Source organism: Ambystoma mexicanum, chromosome 6q (assembly GCF_040938575.1).
Source record: "Ambystoma mexicanum isolate Mex_15411 chromosome 6q, UKY_AmexF1_1, whole genome shotgun sequence".
NCBI lineage: Eukaryota > Metazoa > Chordata > Amphibia > Caudata > Ambystomatidae > Ambystoma > Ambystoma mexicanum.
Genome location: NC_090937.1, coordinates 974688550 through 974710930, shown reverse-complemented (window position 1 = coordinate 974710930; position 22381 = coordinate 974688550). Strand labels below are relative to the sequence as shown.

Sequence of the window (22381 nt, the reverse complement as noted above, 5' to 3'; positions counted from 1 at the left end):
TTGTTTCATAGTTTTTTTTAATATTTAAGGTGGGGGAGACCCCTGCACCGCCTTCCACATCCCCCCTCACACTTTGGTTATACCCGTACCCAACCCCTCATCTATTTTTTTAATAAAAGGAATCAAAATACCACAAGAATTCGGCCAAAAACCTAGTTCTTTTCGACCTCGGTTCTTTTGTATTCGTTTTTTTGATGCGATTCCACTTTAACTTTTGCAGAAAAGAGCAGACAGATCCAGCATCTGCCCTAAGCTCCCAATCCCAACCCGGGTGGATCTCCTGGAAAAAGAGCGGATAGTTGACATCAGGCTGACATCACATGGCCGTCAGCAATTGCCAGAATTCAAAACCCAAACGCTGCAGCTTCCCGCACATTTCTCGTATGTGGCTGAAGGCTGAGCTCTCCACACACAGCGCCGGTCTGGCTAACTTCCAGTGGCATTGTGGCACCCAGCAACCCGTGTTGAGGAAGCCGGACGTACACGTAGCGGCACTGAGCCCCCTGCCGAGGGGAGCGGCAATGGACGTAGCCACACCACAGACAGCGCACAACTACTTCATCCCACCCCCAGCAGCCGCTAGCAGATACACGATGGGTTCTCGTGGTGGGTCCTGGAGAGTGCAGGCCTGCACTAGAGTGTCATGGCACAGAGGGCATGGATTATGGCTACTCCTCCCTGGGGCACGCACGCACTTCCTATCTCTACCGGTACATAAGGGATGGGGGAGGTCTTCATTCACCCACCCCTCAGTCCCCGGCCGTGCCCACGGTTTATGGAAGGGGGTTACCATGGGGACCCACTGAATGCTTTTCAGTGTGTGGAGCCCCGGCTGCCGCTGTGTGACTCATGTACAGGATGCTGCAGCTGCCGGGAAGATGAGTGCTAGTGGTCCCCGAAAGTACGGCACCCCTTCTGCTGCCACCGAACTTTCCTCCAAGTATGTATTTCGCTTTTATTTGCTTTATAATCGCTGACTGCCAGTGAGAGTAGAATCTGCAAAGATGTTGGGGGAGGCGGGTATTCCCGTTGCTGGCACTTTAATAGTGCGTGGTACGCCTACTATTTCTTCAAAACGAGGAAAAGGGGTGCTTTTTGAAGTGTAAAACGCGGAGGTTTGCCACCGGGAAATCTTGATAAAAGTTTTTTTGTGTGCATATTTCTTTTAAGTCTTATCTTTAATTAATGGGCGGGGGCAGACACAAGTGTGAAATCGAGAGTGCTGATGGCCCCTTTCCCCGACAAGTCATTTTGAAGGAGCTATTAGCTTTACAAAGCTGTGTACTAAATGCCCGCACCACGTAAACTTGATTTTTTTCTAGCTAGTCTGTGATGTGTCTAAGTTGCCATGAAAACAGTGAGGTAATAATGCATACACATGTTGGAGGTAAGCTCTCAAATGGTATTGGGAAATTAATGGCCCAACCATATGATATCATAGCTGTAGAATAAAGGAAAGCCTACAGCAGAGAGCGCTATGGTTAAAAAGACAAACCATTGAGTTCTGAGGATAAATCGAGGCGCTTGAAAAATTTGGCAACGAAATACAGGAATTTACATAAACATCACACATTTTCAACAAACACTTCTAATTGGTTTTTGTTGATGAAATGGCTTAAACTGCACAATATTAAAGAATTCTGGGCCCATTATAACGAAAATAAGAAGGACTGTAGCTCCTGTGAACTTAACTCTATTTCTGAAAAAACGTGGGCTGAATATATTTCCAAACTGTACTTCCATCCTGAAATTGTGCCAAACCTGAATAAAGCACAAGTTACTACTCAAAGTATGTCCCCATTGGAGATAGATGAGGAGCTCTTGTGTAGTATTATTAAAAATCTTAAAGGCTCACGTGCCCCCATTGTGGGCGCACATATTAGTTCTTTTGTATAGGCACATTGAAGAATCCGGTACTATACCCCCTAGCTGGCAAAAATTGATCTTAGTCGCGATTTTCAAAAAAGGGGAAATGCTCAACCCTCAGAATTACAGATTACTTGCCATGATGGACTCGAGGCAAAAAATATTCGCCTCTATCCTTTTGCACAAACTTAATAGATGGATTGACAATAAAGATATTTTCAATCCCTTCCAAACAGGATTCAGGAAAAATTATAACACCATAACAAACGTTAGTGTCTTGCAGTTCTTAGCAGGTGAAACAAAGAAGTCTACTAGACCACATCTATATTGTTGTATATATTTCAGCAAGGCTTTTGACCTTGTTCCTTCTACTTTGGGACAAACGGATAGCTTGGGGTATAGATCGAGATTTACTGTACTATATACAGCAACTGTATCTCAATTACGGTTTGCTTGAATTCGCAGGGTACCTGTTCTGAATACATGCAAACTAATAACGGCCTTAAGCAAGGCTGCGTACTGGGACCTAACCTGTATAATCTGTTTACTGCAGATTTGAGCACAGCTTTTCGTCCTATAAACAACTCCCCTCAGCCCCGAGTATAAATGGTACAAAGATACCTTGGCCATCATATGCCGACGACATTCTGATGTTCGATCTCACCCCAGTCGGTTTATAGCGCTCAATAAAAGCATTGTCAGCCTATGCTAAAAAGAACGCCATGGAGATCAATACAGCTAAATCTAAAATATTGCGTATTAGCAAAAAAGGTATTGACAAGGACAATTATACTTGGTATATTGATGACACCCACCTGGATAGAGTAACCGAGTACAATTAACTGGGCTTTTCGATTACTTCTAATCCCAGTGACTCTTACTACCAAGAAAGAATTGTTCTGAAAGCGTAGCGAAAATGGCTAGCCCTTAAACATTTTATAAAGAACTGTGGTGGATATAACATTGAAGGATTATTGGAGGTATATAGTTTTAGTATGGTGGCAACTATACTATACGGTATGGCGGTTTTGGGTAAAAATCAGGTCCCCTGGTTAGAACAGTTGGAAGATAAAATGTTGAGATCGGTCATAAATGTCCCAAATTGTGTCCCAGTAGAAGCATTGAGATTAGAGTACGGGGTCACCTCACTGCAACTTTGTGGCTGGTACAGAGAACGCTCCTATACGTGAAGTTCCTGGGAAATTAAATGATCTCAAATGATTTATTTTTACTTATCGGCAAAGTGTCTGACTATGGTGCTAAAAATAGTTTCTCTGCTGGTCTAGAGGATATTGCGACAGCATTCATTTCTGAATGGAGTCTGTGCTGTGTGCTGATTGTATTGGTGCTAACTTTCTCTGTTCCAATGATTGCCAGAAGCGGCTGGATCAGTTTGGCTTGACGATCCTACGTGCTAACGTGTGAGGTCCTTTCCTCAAACGGAATTAAACCGTTTGGTAGACGAGCAGAGACGAGCAAGACAAACGAGGACAAACGAGGTCGATTTGACAAGAGTTGAATGGCTATGTTGGGTTCTACCACCTTGCAGCTGAACACTTCCCCTCTCCCCGCTGTTACTGTTGGAGTGTGGCGAACAAGTGAGGTCTGCCGCCATTGGAGCCCAGGACCCCGTAAGACCTCAATCCTCAGACATTGATTTGCTGCGCCTATTATATTCCCCACACATTGACTGTGACCATCTTTTTGTTGATGTCTGGAACAGCGATTGTGACCATCCCCTTGTTGGTGTCTGGGACAGCGAAGTATTTAGTGTGGCGAGGCATGTTCTACTATCTTGATCCCTAGGGGGGTTCTGGCGGCGACTGTGGGCTCTTGGAAGCCTTTGAGCTACCAGTTCACAGCCCCCAAGTGCAATAACACCTTGCTCAGTTGCAATAAATTTAGCAGTCAATTACAGTTAATAGAATATATATATATATATATATATATATATATATATATATATATATATATTTCAGACTTGGTCTGGCTCAGTGTAGCCTTTAGCTTTTTTTTTTCACATAGTGATTTGTGTAGTGATTTGCAGGACTCCGAGAGTCACTACGTTTGCTTTCAATTTTGAAGTTAGTGTATTCCAAAAGAAAGGAAAAGAATGTCCCGGTCATACAATCTACACAGTGGAGTGTTGGGGGACGATTTAAAAGCCCCAGAATTTGATGGGACCGCTCCACCTGGAATAAATAATGGCTATCCCGGATATATCCATATTTCAACCTTATCCGGCTGGTGGCGGTCGTTTTGTTCTCTCCGAGTGCCATTTTATCATGGATGACCAAGTACCAACTGTCTCTAGAATGAGGGACCTCATGGCCTGCGGTGTAAGAGTTTCCTCTGTTTTGACACCTAACCACGGTCCCATGATGAATGTACTACCATCAAATTTAGAGTATACACTCATTACCACAACTCTAAAAAACACAATTTCTGAATTCTTTCACCAAAGAAGGTCCTGCAGCCTAAATTACACCACAAAGGCTGATGTGGATGCATCCCCTTGCTGTTGGAGGGAGAGTGCTAATGTTGATATGTTACATGGTGCTAATTTACAGGGAATGGGGACTGAAGGGGTGGCTCCTTGATCCCCTATATGTCCCTGGACTCCTCGTTTGAACTAAATGCCATCTCTGCCTTAATAGATCCCCCAAAAGTAGGCACAGAAAAGCAAGATCCAAAAGGAGGCATAGAGTGTACTTTATGGTCTCATCATACAGAAGTACAAACAAGTAGCGCTGCCAACGAGTCAGCGCCTACGCTTTCTGCCTTAAATTTCATTCTGACTTCCTTGGTCAAAGTATTTGAATCCCTGAAAACGGAAGTATAACACCACTCTGGAATTCTTTTGGAACTGACCATGGATATGTAAGACAATGAAATAACATTGGTAGCATTAAAATCAGCTATCAATCGAACTACGGGTACTGCTCTAATAGAACTTCAAGAGTTGTCCAAACAGAATTCTGTAAAACTTGGCTTTCTGCAGACACAGTGGGAGGGGGCAAAGGATGAACTTGTTGTTCGAACATGAACCTGGGTAAAGAAATCCTAGGTGGTCATTGTCTAAACCACACAAAGTGCAGATTGGGATTGGAAAAATCTGCACACAAGACCCCAGGCTTGTCGATGAACGGCACACCCCTCTCTGTCTCCACATTAGAGGAATTTGTGTGCTTGGAGCAGATTACAGGTTAAGTCCTCTTAAATAAACCAACTACAATCTCTTCGCCAACAAGGAGCTCATCTCCGCCCAAGGAAATTGTAGATTTACCCCATAAGTTAAATGACAAAACTAAAAAACAGCGTAAAAAGCAGACCAGGATGACATTTTTGCCTGAATGTCAGGCAAAGAAAACAAAACATTTAAGAAGCAAAAAAGCTAGGAATACAGAGGCCAACCAGTTCATTCGTAAACTTAAATTGGCCCATATAGAAGAAGTGATGGACTCAAAAAAGGCAGCGAAGAGGGCCTCCAAAGCTGGAATTGCGATAGGAGAGAAAGGAAAGAAAAAGTTGACAAACAAAATGGCCATTACATCAGAGAACCATAAAATTGAGATTGCAAGGATAACAGTGGGTATCCAAACTGATACACCTAGTGTCCCCATGAAGAACGCTCCTATTTTTCCTCAGAGCAAAACTGGGAGGGAAAGTCTTAAATGAAACGAAGGCGCTGCCTGAACGTTTGCTTGAAGGTTTCAAAACTGCGATCTCAAATAGGGCCGATGTTGCATATCCTCAGATGGCAAAAGTAATAGAAGACCTAAGGAATGTGTTTCCAAAGGAAGCTTCCATAAAAAAGAAATTCAACATGGAGACCAGTAAGGCTGGGATCTCAGAGGTTCCAGTGAGTCTTGCGGTCCTTTGAACCAAGGATTAACCGCCTGCACATGCTCAATGACCAGATCGGCCTCTCGTCTCTTGGCTCAAGGTAAAAAGTTCCAGGGCCTGCAACAAAGAATTGTTCCAAAAATGTACATCCACAGGGTGGTGGGAAGTCATTTAAGAAAAAAGCCCTTAAACCGGAGTATGATTGTGTCTCTATTTAAAGATGTCGCTGATTTATACTATTTTACTTTGGCTGACATCGAATATATCCAGTTTCCTCACACACCCTCCACGGATATGGTGGACATTGGAGTAAAATGGAGACTGGGGGTCAATGCAATTATGGGAGCTGAGGAAGACTTATTAAAATTGGGCTATAAAGACTCACAGGAGTTGCCTATTAAACTCACCTCTAGTAAAGATTCAGCAAGAATCCCCACTCAAACCATGCAAAGTGACTCACAGAAAGGGGAAGAGACTTCTAATATGTGGGCTGCGGTGCCTGAAATCGTTTCCCAGATCCTACGTAGACTGGGCTTACTTGAGAAGCCGCTCTAACAAATGACAATGTTAAACTGTTGGGCTGGAACACAAGGGCCCACAACTCTTTTATGAAAGTTTCAAGGAAGGCTTATATTTGTCAAAGTTTTGATTTAGTGTCTTCCAGGAGATATGGCTTAGGAGAAGTTTTATGGTAGATGTTATTCCCTCTGCACCGACTTGGAAGAAGAACAAGAGTTCTTCCATTATAGATTATCTATTCCTCTCCAAAAAGTTATTTGAACAGTGCACTCACTTCTCTATTCTATTACCAATGGTTTCCCGAGTGATCATGAGATCCTAGAAGCCCATATTGTCCAACGAACAGATCCTGGGCTGGAGTTCTACCCACTGGAATTAAGTGTGAATAATGGAGGCAATAAAGTAACTAGATTTGAAAGGTGTGGGAGGAACCTCAATAAATTGCTCAGTCTCACCGTTGATCCCCTTCACGAAAATTAGGTAGAAACATTGTGTGAGCCTAAGCATTTTGTAAAGTTGTTGTGGGATTTAGATCCTCCCTCGAGGGCAAACCCACCCCTGACTGTTAACCATATTCACTGTTTCAATGAAAAGACCTGGGAGAAGGGAACTGAGGAAGTCTTTGAGACTGTTAAAAAATATATAAAGGACACAGAGGTGTATCTGAGTGAGGCTGAAACCATAAAAAGTAACTATAGAAGTTGGTGTAGGTCCCATAGGTGTCAACGTCCTCAAAATGACAGGGAATCTATGTTGAGGGCCATTTCAGTGAACAATTCTTGTAACTTTTGGTCCTTGATCAGCTCGATGGAAACGACCCACAATACCACTCAAGATGGGGTTATACACAAAAATGCATTGGTTGATCATTTGTCGAATCTTTATGGTACAGTTAAATCTGATAGGGCCGCACCCATTAATGTGGTGACTTCGGAACTAAATGTCTCGCGAGATGTCATAAAAACATTAATAAAAATATCTTCAGTGTCTCGAGCAGTTTGCCCTAATGGTCTGAGTAACCAGATCCTAAAATCTGACCCTGATCTCTGGTCTAGAGTGCTGACAGCTATGTTTAGAAGAATTATTATTACCAAATATATACCCGAGTCATGAAGAAGTGCCATAATTGTTACCATTTTTAAAAGAGGCGACCGCTTTGCTTCGTCGAATTATCGTCCAATATTCCACTTGGACGCGGATGGGAACATTTTTGCAGGGTTAATTCTCAAGGATCTGGAAAAGTGGGCAGCAGCTAAGGGTACACTATCAAAACATCAGATTGACTTTCGACCACCTTGAATGGTTTGGTTTTGAGCACTGCCAGTTGTGGGTCCTTCTCAAAGGGTGGTCCACTGCTCTATGGGGCTTGCATTGACCTGTTGCAAGTGTTTGACATGATCAACAGGTGCCACTTGTGGGAAAAGCTGAGGAGTTGGGGCCTACCCGAAAATCTGCTCGCCATTTTAATTGAATTGCACAAAGACTGAGAACTATCTGGGAAATTGTACAGCTCGATCAGAATAGATATGGGGGTACGTCAAGGCTGCATTGTCGCCCCTTTTCTCTTCAATTTATATCTTTCTGATGTGGCTAAATGGTTGACTAGTCCAAAGATTGGACAAACTAAAATCTCTTGGATGGCCCCTATGCCGATGATATTGTATTTTTGGACCATACACACATTGACCTCCAACGAATGCTCTGTGCGCTTCAGAAATATGCGCAGCTTATTGATTTGAGGATAAATCCACTCAAGTCAAAAATTCGGGTGTTTAAACATCCTTTGAAAGTTACAAAACATTTTCTTTGGCATTTGGATGACCAAATCATACCGATTGCCAAAGAAGCCACTTATTAAGGCTGAGTTGTTCTATTTTACCCAACAAAGAACATGTGATAGTGACTTAAGAGGCCAAAATATTACAGCTATACTATAAGATTATAAGCAAGTTTTGCAAATTCTCCATCCTTCCGGTTATTCTGTATTACATTGTAATTCCTATATTGCTATTTGGTCTCGAAACCAATTTTCAGTCCCGTGTATTAGAATGGGATAGACTAGAGGGCAAACTCTAGAAGCGTGTTCTATGCTTACCCAAGTGCGTTCCAACTGCCAGCGTATGGTACAAACTGGGCATGCAGTGAATGAAGGCATGGATGGAATGGAGGTGGTGTTCTTTGTACAGGTCAATTCTAGTTCCACACTCATTGCCACTATAGAAAGATGCTTCGTTTGCTTTGCAGGGGTGTAAAAATCAATACTTGAATAAATTAAAGATGGTTTGTACAAAAGTCCTGCTAGAGTTTGAGTGTACGGAAGAAGTTCTAATCCGTAACCCAATGAAAGTGAAGGAGTGCCTAAAAAGATCAGATTGGATCCGGAAAATTGAGGCCATGTGCTCCTCAAGGTTTTCTCCGTCCCTAACCTCTGTTGATTAACCCAGATCTCTGCTCCCTATGTACTTAAAGAAATCTCCTGACCCTTATGTCAGATCTGATTTCTTGAGATTTCATCTGAATATACTGCCAACCCGTGAAATCCATCATATCAGATATAGAGATGTAATTGACAACAATATCTGTGATCTCTGCAAGGACCGCTGTGTTCAATCATTGAGGCATTTGTCAGTTGTTCAGGAACCTCAGAAATGAGGTTGATATCTCAGTCTAGATTTGTCTGCCATGATTGGTGGCTGAATACAGACTCTTTTTGGGAGAGTTTAGTCTCAGGTAACAAGACTTTACTGACAATAGAAATTGCAAAATTGTTAAAGTTGAAATTGGAGGAATTGAATATAGGATAGTGTCAAAATATGTTTGTGGGGATCATATGTGGCAGGAAACTTATGATCATTGTTATTTCTTTATCGTTAATATTTGTAATGAGGTTATCAGTGATTTAGTGTGTTAATAATTTAGTTGGGAAGTTTGGACTGCAGAATATGGAATTAAGAAGATATAATATACTTGTAAATTTACTCTCAGAAAGGAAACAAATGATGGATGCTCCATTTTTGAAGAGACCGGAAATTTTTAAAATATTGGTTAATAGTTCTCAAAAAGTGTTGAATTGTATGCAAGTTATGCAACTTGATGGCAAATGGTTGGATTCCTGGGAAAGGTTACGCTTGTCATGGTCAGAGGAGTTAGGCAGGGAACTTACGCTAAAAGAATGGGAAAAGGTTTGGAAAATCCCTGTGAATGCTAAAGTGGATTTACAATTGCGTTACATCCATCAGAGGATACTGGCCAGAATATATTGGACCCCAGTGCGTATGTGTCGATTGGGGCTGGTTGATGATGATCGCTGATGGGGTTGTAGGAAGGAAAAGGGTAGTTTGATACATATGTTGTGGAGTTGTAAAAGAGTGGTGGTATTGTCAAGTGGGGGCGAGATAATAGCTGGATAATTTTGTGTGGGGTGAGCAAAGTTTTGTTGGTGGCAGCTAAACAGATATTAAAGGTCTGGAAGATGAGGAAAAAAAACAACAGTGGAAGAGTGGATTTTGGATGTTAAGATTTTGTCAAGATTTGAAAAAACTATGTATAGTAAACAAAACAAAGAAACCCTTTATGAAGAACTGTGGGGAAGCTTTGTTGATCTGTATGGATGATGCTGGATTGGGTTGTGGAGTGGAGTTAAATGGTTTACTTTCTGATAATGTGGATAGTTGGGGCATTGTGTTGGTTATGTGGTTGTTTTGTGTTGTGTAGTCTTACTTTTCTGTTGACGTATGTTTAGTGCATATGGTTATGTTTTAGGTTGGTCTTAGTTAATTACTGTAGAATTTAGAGTTACGTTTGACAATTCTATTATAATAATTATCTTAAGCTATTGTGTAGTTTCTAACTCATTGACCTGAGATGTAGATACTGTTGTTTCTGTTGTAGCTTGTTGAAAATAAGAAATAAAGAGTTAAAAAAATAAAATAAAAGTGTTAATAGTAGATGATGTTATCATCTTTTCCTTTTTTCTCTCCCTTTTGATCTTAGTTTTTATACTTTTCTGTTTGAATATTCTCAGTGATGGTGTATTGTTTTTATGAATCAAATTACTTCTTTTTAATTGTTGTATGAGATTTAAATTGTGACTCTTTTTTGTGAAAAGTCATATTTCTGACTAAAACACAATAAAAAAAAATGACATCTGACCCTAACTATCTTGATAAAATCAGAAGAAGAGCTAGACATTGGGACATGGCAAACAATGTTAACAAACTATATGGTAAGACTAGATATTCTGATTGCTTAAGATTACATTTTCATACACACTCACCAGCCACATATTTGACGAAGCTATGTACAAACAAATGTAAACGTTTTATTTCGTACCTACGTTTGAATTTGCTCCCTACTGTGGACCTGCTTGGAGCTCGGCAAAAAAATCTCTTATGAATATCGCCTGTGCAGACTGTGTCACATGGAAATAGAGACAAGTCGCCATGTTTTAACGAATTGTAAGTCATTGCAAACTCGCTACTTATGGGGCTATAATGTATTTTTTACAAATATTGATAACTGCACTGTAGACCAGTTTTGGTCCACTGTATTGGGCGCTACATTGATTGTAATTATAGATGCTGTTTTCAATATATGGAAAGAGGCCTCCAAGAAATGTGCAAATTGATGTTATAGTGCAGTACATTTTATACATATTAGTCATAATGAATGATTTGGGATTGACATTAAATTTTGTGTGATGGTTGATTATTGTAATTTTCTATTTAGTTGCGTGTTTACATCTCACCCAAATCTTGTTTTTATATTATTATGTCTCTTTTCTTTTTCTTTTTGTAAAATATGTCTAAAGTTTGTAATAAAGTGAGTACACAATAAAGAAATTAAAGAAATGCATACACACTTGCACATTTTTTCTTTAGAAGATGCTTTGGTCAAACAATTCTGTTATGTGAAGACAAGTAAGGCAATACACTGATGTCTGGTGGTCTTGTGCAGGTCAGAAAATGTCATGCATCAGGGTGTTGTACAGACTCCTTGATTTTGGCAATAAGGGGGTGTTTAAAATGAATGTTGAAAACAAGGAAAGGGGGTGTTTTAAAAAAATGGAGACAAGCGTTAGTATAACTTTAGACTGAGAGTGCCACCACTGAGCAGGTATTCATGCAGAATGTGCGTAAAATTCACATTGTGCTCTCCCACCTAACTCGCACAGTACAGAGTTGACTTCTTAATACCGCCAACCGGCAAACAAAATGCTGGAATAACACACAATCACAACATGCAAGTGCCTAGGGCCTAGTGATGACCCACTGGAGGACAGGGCCCACATCTCCAATATAGGGCTGGCGGGCGGATTGGTGAGGCCCAGGCCCAACATTTGCTCTGGCCCCCTTACTATTTGTTGCACTGACTGGCCCAGCTGCAGCGCAGCACCCTTAATAGAGCTCTTTGAATTTATGGATGGAAGAACCTGAATTGTGTTTGTTATTATGACTGCAGATTAAAAAAATAAAAATAACCAGTTCCTACAGTAGGCGGATTTGATTGTGCAGAAGATGCCAAAAACCCACATGCCACCAATCAAATAAAAAACATGTGTAACTGGTTGGCTGGAATTTTGACAAAGGTAAAATGAGGAACAGTCTCTCCGGCATAGGTATGTCACTTGCAGGTGCCAAGCATTTCACCAGCACCCTTTCACTTTACAAGCAGTGCCACCCACCTATGTCAAGACTAACAAGCAACTTTTTCTTAAATAGGACACTCCATTCTTTGCCACACAAATGTCCATTGTCTGAAACAAAACAAGCATCATAGAAGAAGCATTTGTGCATCGTGTGTATGCGTTCAGGGATAATGGAAAATGTGCTGTGTACAGGTCGCCCAAATGTCCCATAATTCGAGGAAGCCTCCTTGTTTGTCTAACACTTTGTGTGATGCTAGGGCTGCAGCCAAACGTCCCAGAAATGTAGTCAATTGACCCCAGTTGTTCTGAAACAGTTGTATAAAGACACATTCTAGAATTTGGTACAACCTTGGTGGACATTTCTATTGGTCTATTGCAAATCGTTTCTACAGATCCTTTTGCAGGATATCTGGGTTTGACATTGGACCAAGACACAACAAAAAAAAAACAATGGGGATTACACTTCTTAAAGAATACAAACTGAAACACTCATACAAATCTATATAGAACAATTTATACCAACATGACAAGCCATGATTTGTTTGAGTTTGCCTCCCTATGCTGCATTTTCGTTAGGAACGGAAAAAGGAAACTGTGTTTAAGAGGAAAACGACGGTGTATGAAACAGATCCAAGGACACCAGGGACGTAGCTACATGATACCATACATTGGCAGCCAGACTATGGTGAATTATTTCAAACAGTGTACTGTGTAGGACATCTCACGTGACCTCTTCTGGAAATAACTTTCTGCCCTACGTTTGAGGAGCATAAGTGAATTTTAGCACCGAAAGAGTTAATACCATTCACTAAAAGAAGCACTTCTACGCTGTGGAGACCAGGTTGCACATCCGTTAATCAATGTAGATATTGTGGCTTTTTAGAACCCGAAGAAGGTTCCGTTAATGAATTGTAGGGACTGAAACATGTCGGGCAGTTTTACAGCACAACACAATGGGGTCAAATATTGATCTTATTTAATGCCCATGAGTTTTGAGTCCAATTCATTATTGTATTGATGTTGTTTATGTAAATGTATTTTGTACACTTTTTATGTTGAGTCGATGCTATTTGGTATGTTACATATTGTGCAACTTTACCCATTTTTTTAAGAATTGATGATTTTTATACAATAAAAGTATATGTATTGTTTGTTATGATCTTGTGAGCTGTATATGTGGTATTCCTGGGACAGTGATCACCAATACCTAATTTCTTTTATTTGTGTGTTGATTTCTCTCTTTCATATATACAAAATATAAAAATACATGCAAGACACAACTTAAGACCATACTCGGGAAACATTTAATAAAGCAGGAAAAATACTAACAACAATATAGCTACAATGTTATGCCTTCCAAAAAAAGCACTTTGAAGGTGCAAGAAAATTGAGGAAATACTTATTTATATTAAGTATGGGAAGAACACAACCGCCTTTTTATTGTGGAAGCATGTTTTGAATATGACCATGTGCATTCCATGTTCAATTGACAAAGTGTGAACATTACATATGTTGCAAAAAAATCTTTTGTGTTCAGCACAAACATGGTGCCTATTTATATTTTGCTAATTGAATAGGATATCTGATCGTCAAATAAAGTAGGTATAAAAAACTGTATCCCGTTGAAGCATTTGCCTGCATTCCTGTTGTAGATTTGTTACTTCTTGGTTCTTTGTGATTGACCTTGTGCGTCCTCCTTTGCTCCGATTTTGTGCTGTTCTCCTCTGCTCTTATAGTTTGTTGTTCCCCACGGTTCTTGGCATCTCACTATCTAGCTGCCAAACTCTGGAACACACTGTCACTCACCATCAGATCCTTGCCACCTCCAACCCTATTCAAACACAAAGCTAAGTTTTGGCTATCCGCTACATTTGACTAATTGCCTTCACAGGCCATATGATTCTTTTTGCCTTTTTATTTGACAACTTCCTCCCTGCCTATCTGCACTGCTATGTACTTTACTGCTCTTATGACTGTAACTGATTGATTGTAACTGTAATCTTTGCCATATATGTACCTGTTGCTCTAAGATATGCGCCTGGTTGCCATTGGGCCTGGTAAGCTAAACAAATAAATAGAAATACAAAAAATACAAAATACTATACTGCCTGCTTCTTCCCTTCTAGGTCGCCTGCTCTGCTTCTGTGCTTTGTTGGCTCTTTGAATCTGCATCCTTTTTCTCTGGGTCCCCTACTGTTGAGCTGTACTTTGCTCTTGACAATGCTTGCTTCTGATTCCTCGGGTCCATTGTTCTTGTCCATTATGTGCCCCCGTCCTTTTGTGTCCTCCCTGTGGTGCCCCCCACCTGCCTGCTCCCCAGCGCTATTCCCTGTCCCTGCTTGGGCCCTTCCCCCCATCTTATCCCTCATCTTCCTCTCTGCACCCTCTATGGTGCTCTATGTCTCACCGATGTTCTCTAACTGCTTTTCTATCGACTATCCTATCCCTCTAACCAAGTCTGGCAGGGAGAAGCCCAGGAAAGACATCCTGGTCTCCAATCCAAGCCTGCCTATCAGTGATAACTACACACCAGTGCTTCCTCCAGACAGACCCTTACCGACATGCTCTTTGTGGTTCCCTCTCCCGGCCTATGGACCCCCATAGGGTCTCTGTTCTCTTTCCTTTTTCCTCCTCTCCCATTAATGGTGGCACTCAGTGGGAGGCCCTCCTGGCCCCCTTTCACTCCTCCAAGACAATCATTAATGTCTACTTAAATTGCACTCAGGATTTTGAAGAACCCCGACAATTGTGCATCCTTTTTTGTGAAGAGGGGATGTCATCTTCCATTCTGGTGAATTTGTAAGTGCCTCCCATAGATACACATAATACATGTTTAACTCTCACCCTGTGACAAAGGGCTCTTTCTTATGAAAGAGTGATGCTTACAGCAGCTCCACAATGTGGCCCTAGAATAAACTCTAATGTCCAGGGGGAAAGTCTTAAAACATTATTGTGAACCATGTTGGCTTTGTGTAGGCATGGGTTAGGTATTTGCCAAGCACTATCATAATGAGACTACGTGGCTTTAAGATGGATACAGCTGGAGATGATGCTATAGATCAATTTAATTAAGCAATAAGCACCGAGCAGGGAGTGCCATTACCACTTCAGGTAATGCCCCGGGGCCCATAGTTACAGGCCTGAGGGAAGCGAGGGCTTTAAAGAAGGCCCGGCGCATTACCTGAAGTGTTAATGCCCCCCCATGAGGGGATTATTGCTATTAGTACCCTAGCCCGTAAGACTGGTACTAAAAGCATTTTTCTTTCTGTTCCAAATGCGGTGGTGTTTCGGAACAGAAAACAAATTGTTTAACAAAATGGCCGCTGGGGAAGGGAAAACAAAGTCTGTTTTCCCTTTCATGACGGCCATTGAAAAAGTAAACAAAATGAAATGGCTGCTATGGAAACGGGGGAAGGGACTACACATAGTCCCTTCTCTCTTTTCACGGAGCCCATTAAAAAAGTAAACAAAATAATTCTGTGGATGGGGGAGGAGGATGGGGGAGGAGTTGGGGGATCACACTTACCTCATTCCCCGGCGGGGGTAGATATGATATGGCATTTATAACACGCCTATACACAAGTGTTTCAAGGCACGACGATGCAAGGGAGGGAGAACAAAGGGAAGACAGAAAACAATCTTACTAGGCCAGGTGATATTTTGATCGTGCAAGTGCAGGGGAGAGGGGTGGAGAGAAGTATGAGGAGAAAGCGGAGGGTGCAGTGCAGTATATGGCATCAAACAATAAAATAATTAATAAAAGAAGTGCGGTCAGCTGGTGGCAAGTGCAGTGCAAGGGTAAGTGCAGACAGCAAGTCTCCAAAGTGCAGGTAGCGGACTGTAGGGTTACAGATCCAGACACAAGTGCAAGGGTTGCCAGGGGGGCAGTGCAGAAGTGCAGCTGCCGGGGAGGGGACCTGGGCCCCAGATCAGAGGAGGGTGACCAGTGCAGTTTCAGTTTCAGCCAGGAATTCAGCAGGGGAGAGGACGAGAGAAGGCAGAAGCAAAGAGGAAAGTCTTGAGGTGCTTCCGGAACCGGAGATGGTTCTCCTCTAGTTTCAGAGAGGCAGGGAGGCTGTTCCAGAGGGAGGCCCCAGCCGAAGAAAGAGATTGACCACCAACTCGTTCCTTGGAGAAGCGACTGACCCTGAAGGAGTTGGAGGCGGAGGAGCGACAAGCTCGAGTAGGAAGATATTTACGAAGAGAGATGGAGGTATTGAGGCCCCAGACCCCAGAAGGCCTTGTGGACAATGCAGAGGGTCTTGAACATAATCCTTGCAGCCACTGGGAGCCAGTGCAGAGATTTCAGTGCTGGAGAGATGCGATCCCTGGGCTTGAGGCCAAGGACAAGTCTTGCAGTCCTGTTCTGGATGAGTTGCAGAGGGCAGAGAATAGAAGCAGGCAGATTTAGAAAGAGGCTGTTGCAGTAGTCAAGCCTAGAGAGAACCAGAGCTCTGGAGACAGTGAGCTTCTGGGGGAAGGAGAGGAAAAGAAGAATACCTCTGAGCAGGTCCAGTTGGTAGTGTGACTTCTTAGAGACCTCAGAGATGTGAGGAGAGAAGGAGAGTGTGGTGTCGAAGATGACCTCAAGGTTCTTAGCCTCATGGGTCAGAGCAGGAAGAGGGCCAAGGGAGGCCAGCCAGAGAGTGACAGGAAAGGAGGAGGCAGGTGTGCCGATGAGGAGAATCTCCATCTTACTGGCATTAAGGCAGAGATTGTTGGCGGCACACCACTCCTGGATAGCAGACAGTCAGAGATGAGAGAAGGAGAAGAGGAGGCAGAAGGAAGCCTGAAAACGAGCTTAGTATCATCCACATAGCCCTGAAAGTTGGGGCAGAAAGCAGCGATGCGTCTGGCAAGAGGTGCCAGGTAATTGGTTGAACAGCCAGGCAGAGAGGTTAGACCCCTGGGGAACACCACAGGTAGAGAGAGAGATAGAGGAGAGGAAGGAAGTTGAACCTGGGAGCTTGGATCGTAGAGAAAAGGGGTCAGCCTGGCTAGAGCATGATCAGTGATACCCATGTTATCACGGTGCCGGTTGAGCAGGATGGCGTGGCTGACCGTGTCAAAGGCTGAAGACAGATCGAGTAAGATGAGGAAAGAGGGGGCATAAGATTCAAGGTTGGAGAGCAGGTCTTCACAGATGTTCAGGAGAGCAGTTTCCGTGTTTCTGGCTGCTCTAAAGCCATACTGATGCTCATGGAGACAACCAACAGATTCAGTATGAAGATTAAGCTGGAAGATGGACAACTTTTCCAGGAGTTTGCCCAGGAAAGGAGTGATGAAGATCGGGCGATAGTTAGCCGAGCAGAGGGGGTCGGGTGAGGGTTTCTTAAGAGGGTTCACAAGAGAGTGCTTCAGGGGGGAGGGGAAGGCTCCAGTGGTGAAGGAGTGGTTGCAGACGTCAGCCAGGGCTAGGAGCAAGGGTGCCAATGTGGTCCTTGATTGTTTTGGAAACACAGGGGAGAAACTGGTTTGACGATACTTTCATAGATCGGACTTGTCTAGAAACCTTGTCAGGGGAGAACAGAGGAAAGGCAGAGAAGGAGGGAGGAGAGGTGGCCACAGGGGGGGCCAAGGGAAGGGCAGAGAGTAGAGGGAGGAGGGGGAGAGAATTGCAGAGAGGATAGGATGTCCTGAGTTTTAGAGATGACATGAGCAGCCAGGTCCATGGCGAGGGCCTGGGGGCGGGGGGTGGACAGGAGAGGTAGAGACTGCATCAGGATTGGCCAGTTCCTTGCAGATTTGAAAGAGTTCAGCCAAGTTATTGAATGCTGCAGAGACACGGGCTTGGATGTGGGCTCTATTCTTGGTGCGGACAGAGAGCCGGTATTGCTTTTGGAGCAGGCGGCAGGCCATTTTGTCAGAGGATGCACAGGAAGCACGCCATTTCCTCTCAGCCACCCTGCACTTGCGTTTAAGGGTAATGAGGTCAGAGTCATACCAGGAGTTGAACTTGGCTTTGGGCTTCTAGCAGATCCTCATGACATGGGCAAGAACATTAAGAGTATCAGAGACAGCAGAGTGGAGCATGGAAAGGGCTGTGCCAGGATGTGAGTCAGCCAAAGGAGGAGGAGGGGGTGAGAAAGTGGCGGAAAAAGCCTCAACTGACGCACGCTTCATAGGTCGGATATCTGAGAAGGTAGGTGCCAGTGCTGGAGTTGGCTTGGCCAGAGGGGTAGAGAGGGCGAGATGGGAGGAAAGGAGAAAGTGATCACTCCAGGAGAGCGGAGTGGCGAGAGGGATAGAAAGGGGAAGGTCTGAGGAAATCAGACCATCTAGAGTGTGCCCTGCAGAATGACTCGGGCCGGAGGGGAGAATAGAAAGAGAGCGAGAGTCGCAGAGGTCACGAAAGAGTCCAGCGGAAGGACAGGAAGCATCCAGGTGGATGTTAAGGTCTCCAAGACGGAGGAGTTGAGTGGTCGAGGCCAGGAGGGAGGAGGACAGGTCCGCCCACTCGGAGAGGAAGGCGGAGATCTGACCAGGTGGCCGATAGATGGTAGCCACAGTAAGAGAGTGGCCATAGAGAGAGAGAGAGAGAGAGAGAGAGCCTTCATACAAGGCATTCTAAAGAGGAGTAGGCCTGCGTAGGAATGACAGAGGCAGGAATCCACTCCAGGAAGATCAGGGCTACACCTCCTCCGAAACGGTTGGATCTGGGCGCAGAGAGGATCTTGTAGCCATCAGGGAGGAGAGTGTCAAAGCTCATGACAGAGCTGGCCGTGAACAATGTCTCTGTGAGACCGAGGACATCGAGGTCAAGTTCTTCCAGGAGGCGGCAGATGTTGCAGGAGTGTTTGACAGTTGAGCGAGGGTTGAGAGTGGCAATATGGAGAAGGTTGGAAAGACTTCGCGGAGGGGTACAAATCGGAGATACACCCTGCGCAGGTGTGGAAGAAGCCCGTGAGGGGGCAGATTAGGAGGGAGGAGGCAAGGAAGCTGTGGAAGGAAGAGAGGGGACAGCAGGAGAAGAAAGGAAATTAATGGGGCACGGGAAGTGTCTATCAAAGAGGAGAAGGTTGACCTGAGTGCCTTGGACCAAGACGGTACCATTCAGGTAAACATTGATGATGACCTTAGAGGAGTGGAAGGAGGGAAAGTAATGGGAGAAGAAGAGAAAGGAGAAAGCACAGAGACCATATGAAGAGTCCATAGGCCTGGTGAGGGAACAACAAAGAGGATGTCGGTGAGGGTTTTCCTGGAAGAAGCACTTGTATAGGTGTCAGCGATAGGGAGGCCTGGGTTGGAGACCAGGATGTCCTTTTTAAACCTCTTCCTACCAGACCTAGTAAGGAAAGCAGGATACGCAATAGAGAAGCAGTTAGAAAAGAGAGGAGAAACAGAGAGCACCATAGAGTAGGTAGAGGGAGAGGAGCGATTAAGGGGGGTGGGAGGTGCGGGTTGGGTGGGGGAGACACTGTGGGTGATGGGAGGGGGGAGACACTAGGGGAGGACACACAGAGGGGTACAAGCAGACGATACAGAGAGGGACAAGACAATAGTAGACAATTGACCGATACGACAAGAGATCAGATAATAGAATAGTTTGCTAAATGAATGACTTGCTAAGAAGACAAAAAACACAAACAAAAAGGACAAAGTAGTTGGCACATAGGAACCTGGAGGAAGGAATAGGAACCTGGAGGAAGGAAGAATGCAGCGGAACACACAGCAGTACAATGTAGGACAGGACAGGGCAGTCAGTGAGGCTAACACAAAAAAACCACAAAACCCCCCAGAAGCAATCGGCGAAAGAGGACCTAGATGAGGGAGGAATATAACGGAAACACAGCCAGTATAAGAAACAGTGCACTCAGTGAGGAAACAACAAAGCAATGTACTCGCAAAAAGAAGCGAGGGACCACACGGGCTAAGGGACGAGGCAATACGAGGAGATGGCGGCCTCCAGCCGTGAGGTGGCTTGGAGCAGGGGGGATTACTGCTGGTAATGCCTCCGTTCCGAGCCTTCTCATTGGCTGATAGGCTGCCCCCCCCCCGGGTACTAATTCCAATAAAAGAGCGAACACTCACTCGATATACAAACGGCATTCAATTCAGTCTTGTGGCAATACATGTACACTGTTCTTCAGAAATGTGGCCCTGGCTTCTTGTCGTACATCCAGCAGTTATTTGCCTCACCTGTTGCTAGAATCGGCACTAATGGATCTGTGTCAGCATCATTCCATATAGCGAGAGGCACCGGTCAGGGTTGCCCGTTATCTCTCCTATTATTCATATAGCTATTGAACCCATGGCAGACCGTATTAGGTACAAACATTCACATAGAGGGATCAGAGTGTCTGGTTCTCCGGAGATTATATCCCTCTACGCAGATGATGCGATGCTGTAATTTAGAAATCCACATACCAATTTAGCGCCAATTATGCAGGGGACACCATCAGTATTGACTTTTGCACTGTACAAGAGGGCATCTATCTCCTGGTAGCAATTGACGACCACTCATGGTACCCCGAAGTGGAGATCATCAACTCAACCTCAGCGGACACTGTCATCCCTGCATTGGAGAACATTTTCACGCCACATAGTCTGCCTCACCGTATCAAGAGCGACAACGGACCACCTTTCCAGGGGACAGACATAAAAAAAATACATGGAGGAATTCCATATCCAACACCACCACATCACCCCCCGTTGGCCAGAAGCTAGTGGGGATGTGGTGAGATTTATGAGGACAATCAATAAGGTGCTATGCATCTCCAAGAGTCAAAACAGCCACTGGCAGGTGGACCTGTACCGGTTATTGAGGACCTACCGAGTCACACCTAATAGCTCAACAAATGTACCCCCAGCAGACTTCATGTACGGAACAATGGTAAACTTGTCTATTCCTCATCACCCGAGCAAGGGTGTGACATCGACAGTGGATGGACTCGCGCAAAAAGAGTTGCAGCAAATAAGTAGATGAGCCACAAGAGGAATGCCAGGGAAGCCAGTCACAAAGTAGGAAACAGTGTGTTGGTACTGCAAAAGCCCACAAAGTCCAAATTAGAGTTGGGATACGACCACCAGCCGTGGAAGGTGACAAGTACTCAAGGGTCGATGGTGACTGCAAGTAGAGGACAGCAAACCATCACGAGAAATGCCTCCTGTTTCAGGAAAGTGCTGAGGAGATGTGGACATACAAAAACAGGCAACTACAAGGAGATGATGACCCAGCACAGCACCATCTGGCGCCAATGGCCGAGGAAGAGGACATGCAAAGTGGCAGCCCAGATGAGCTAGTGGACGAAGTAGTTGCACCCGTCCAGAGAGAAGTTTAGCAGGATGGGGGAGGTGAATCAGAGACAAACCCACCCCCACAGCCTCATAGATACACCCTGAGGGCCACCCCCAATGGCACAGCGAGGCTGCAAGACTATGATTGGTGAAGGCTACAAAGACTTGGTGGCATCTCCTGTTCCTTAGAAGCAAGGGGAGTGCCTCGCCTGCATAGGACTGGAGTATGCAGGGGGAGCCTCCATGTGTGTTCACTGTAGCCTCCATGTGTGTTCACTGTTTTTTTTTAATGATTTGTTCTTTTAAAATGAAGGAGGAATGTTGTATCCGCCTCACATCACGGGTAACGCAATGGCATTGGGCACAATAAAGGGCCCGCCTGCCAGAAGCTGGCAGAGCAGAGCACAACCAACGCGCAGCATGATCTGATTTCTTGAGCTCCTGATCCGCGCCCATGCTGGCACTCTGGCGCGGCCCGTTAGCATTCTATCCCCCGCCAGCACCACTGGCACAGGGACATAACACTCGCTACGTACGCCACCGACACGGGATGTCATCTAGGAGCATTTTGTGACCAGTTAACTACGTAGCTACATAACGTATCAAATCAGGGCTATTTCTTATTTTAGTTACCTCTGCTAGTTGTCAGCTGGAGGAAATGGTTGCCTCTGTGTTGCATTACCAATTTGATTTACGTCATGAGTACTGGCAACTGTGCACGACCGCACCCACCTGGTTGACTTCTCCTTTATTCATAAAAAGCGGCTGTTATGCTTCCATGCGCATTCAGACTGGAAGAACAGGACAGCTCAACAGTGCTTACAGCAGGTAATGCTCTACCTCTGCTAAATTTGAGTATTTCGAATTTTCTGATGGGAAGCCTTTTATTGATTCACCTAACCACATCTTGTGATGTTCTGTATTGCGTTTTAGAGCTACGCTGGTGCTCAGAAATAGAAGACAGGTTACAGCCCGCTCAAATAATTTTTTCAGCCAGAACTTCCATGTTTTTTAAAGCATATCTTTGGACTCTTGTTTTACAGATTGCAGCAAGGTAGCGGTCCCTGGCCTAGCTTTTAGCAATTTCGAGCACCATTTTGTAATGCATTACGTTGTTAGGTGGCTTTATCACTGTTTTAGTGCCCATGACATGTATGCAATCTCTTGATCTCAGCCACTTTTGTGGTGTTTGACAGGGTACCAGTTATCGCAACAAGGATTTGCCTGAGTAGCTTATAAGTTGAATATTTCACATTTACAGCCTTA

General features: G+C 44.2%; 1 protein-coding gene across 1 annotated transcript in view; it reads left to right on the top strand.

The window, feature by feature from the left end:
- Nucleotides 1-761: 761 nt before the first annotated feature.
- Nucleotides 762-22381, top strand: part of LOC138516394 (uncharacterized) — a 746393-nt gene continuing 724773 nt past the window's right edge. The window contains exon 1 of the mRNA XM_069631475.1: nt 762-940. Coding sequence (XP_069487576.1) covers nt 807-940 — 134 coding nt within the window. The 5' untranslated portion in view covers nt 762-806. The remainder of the gene's footprint in view (nt 941-22381) is intronic.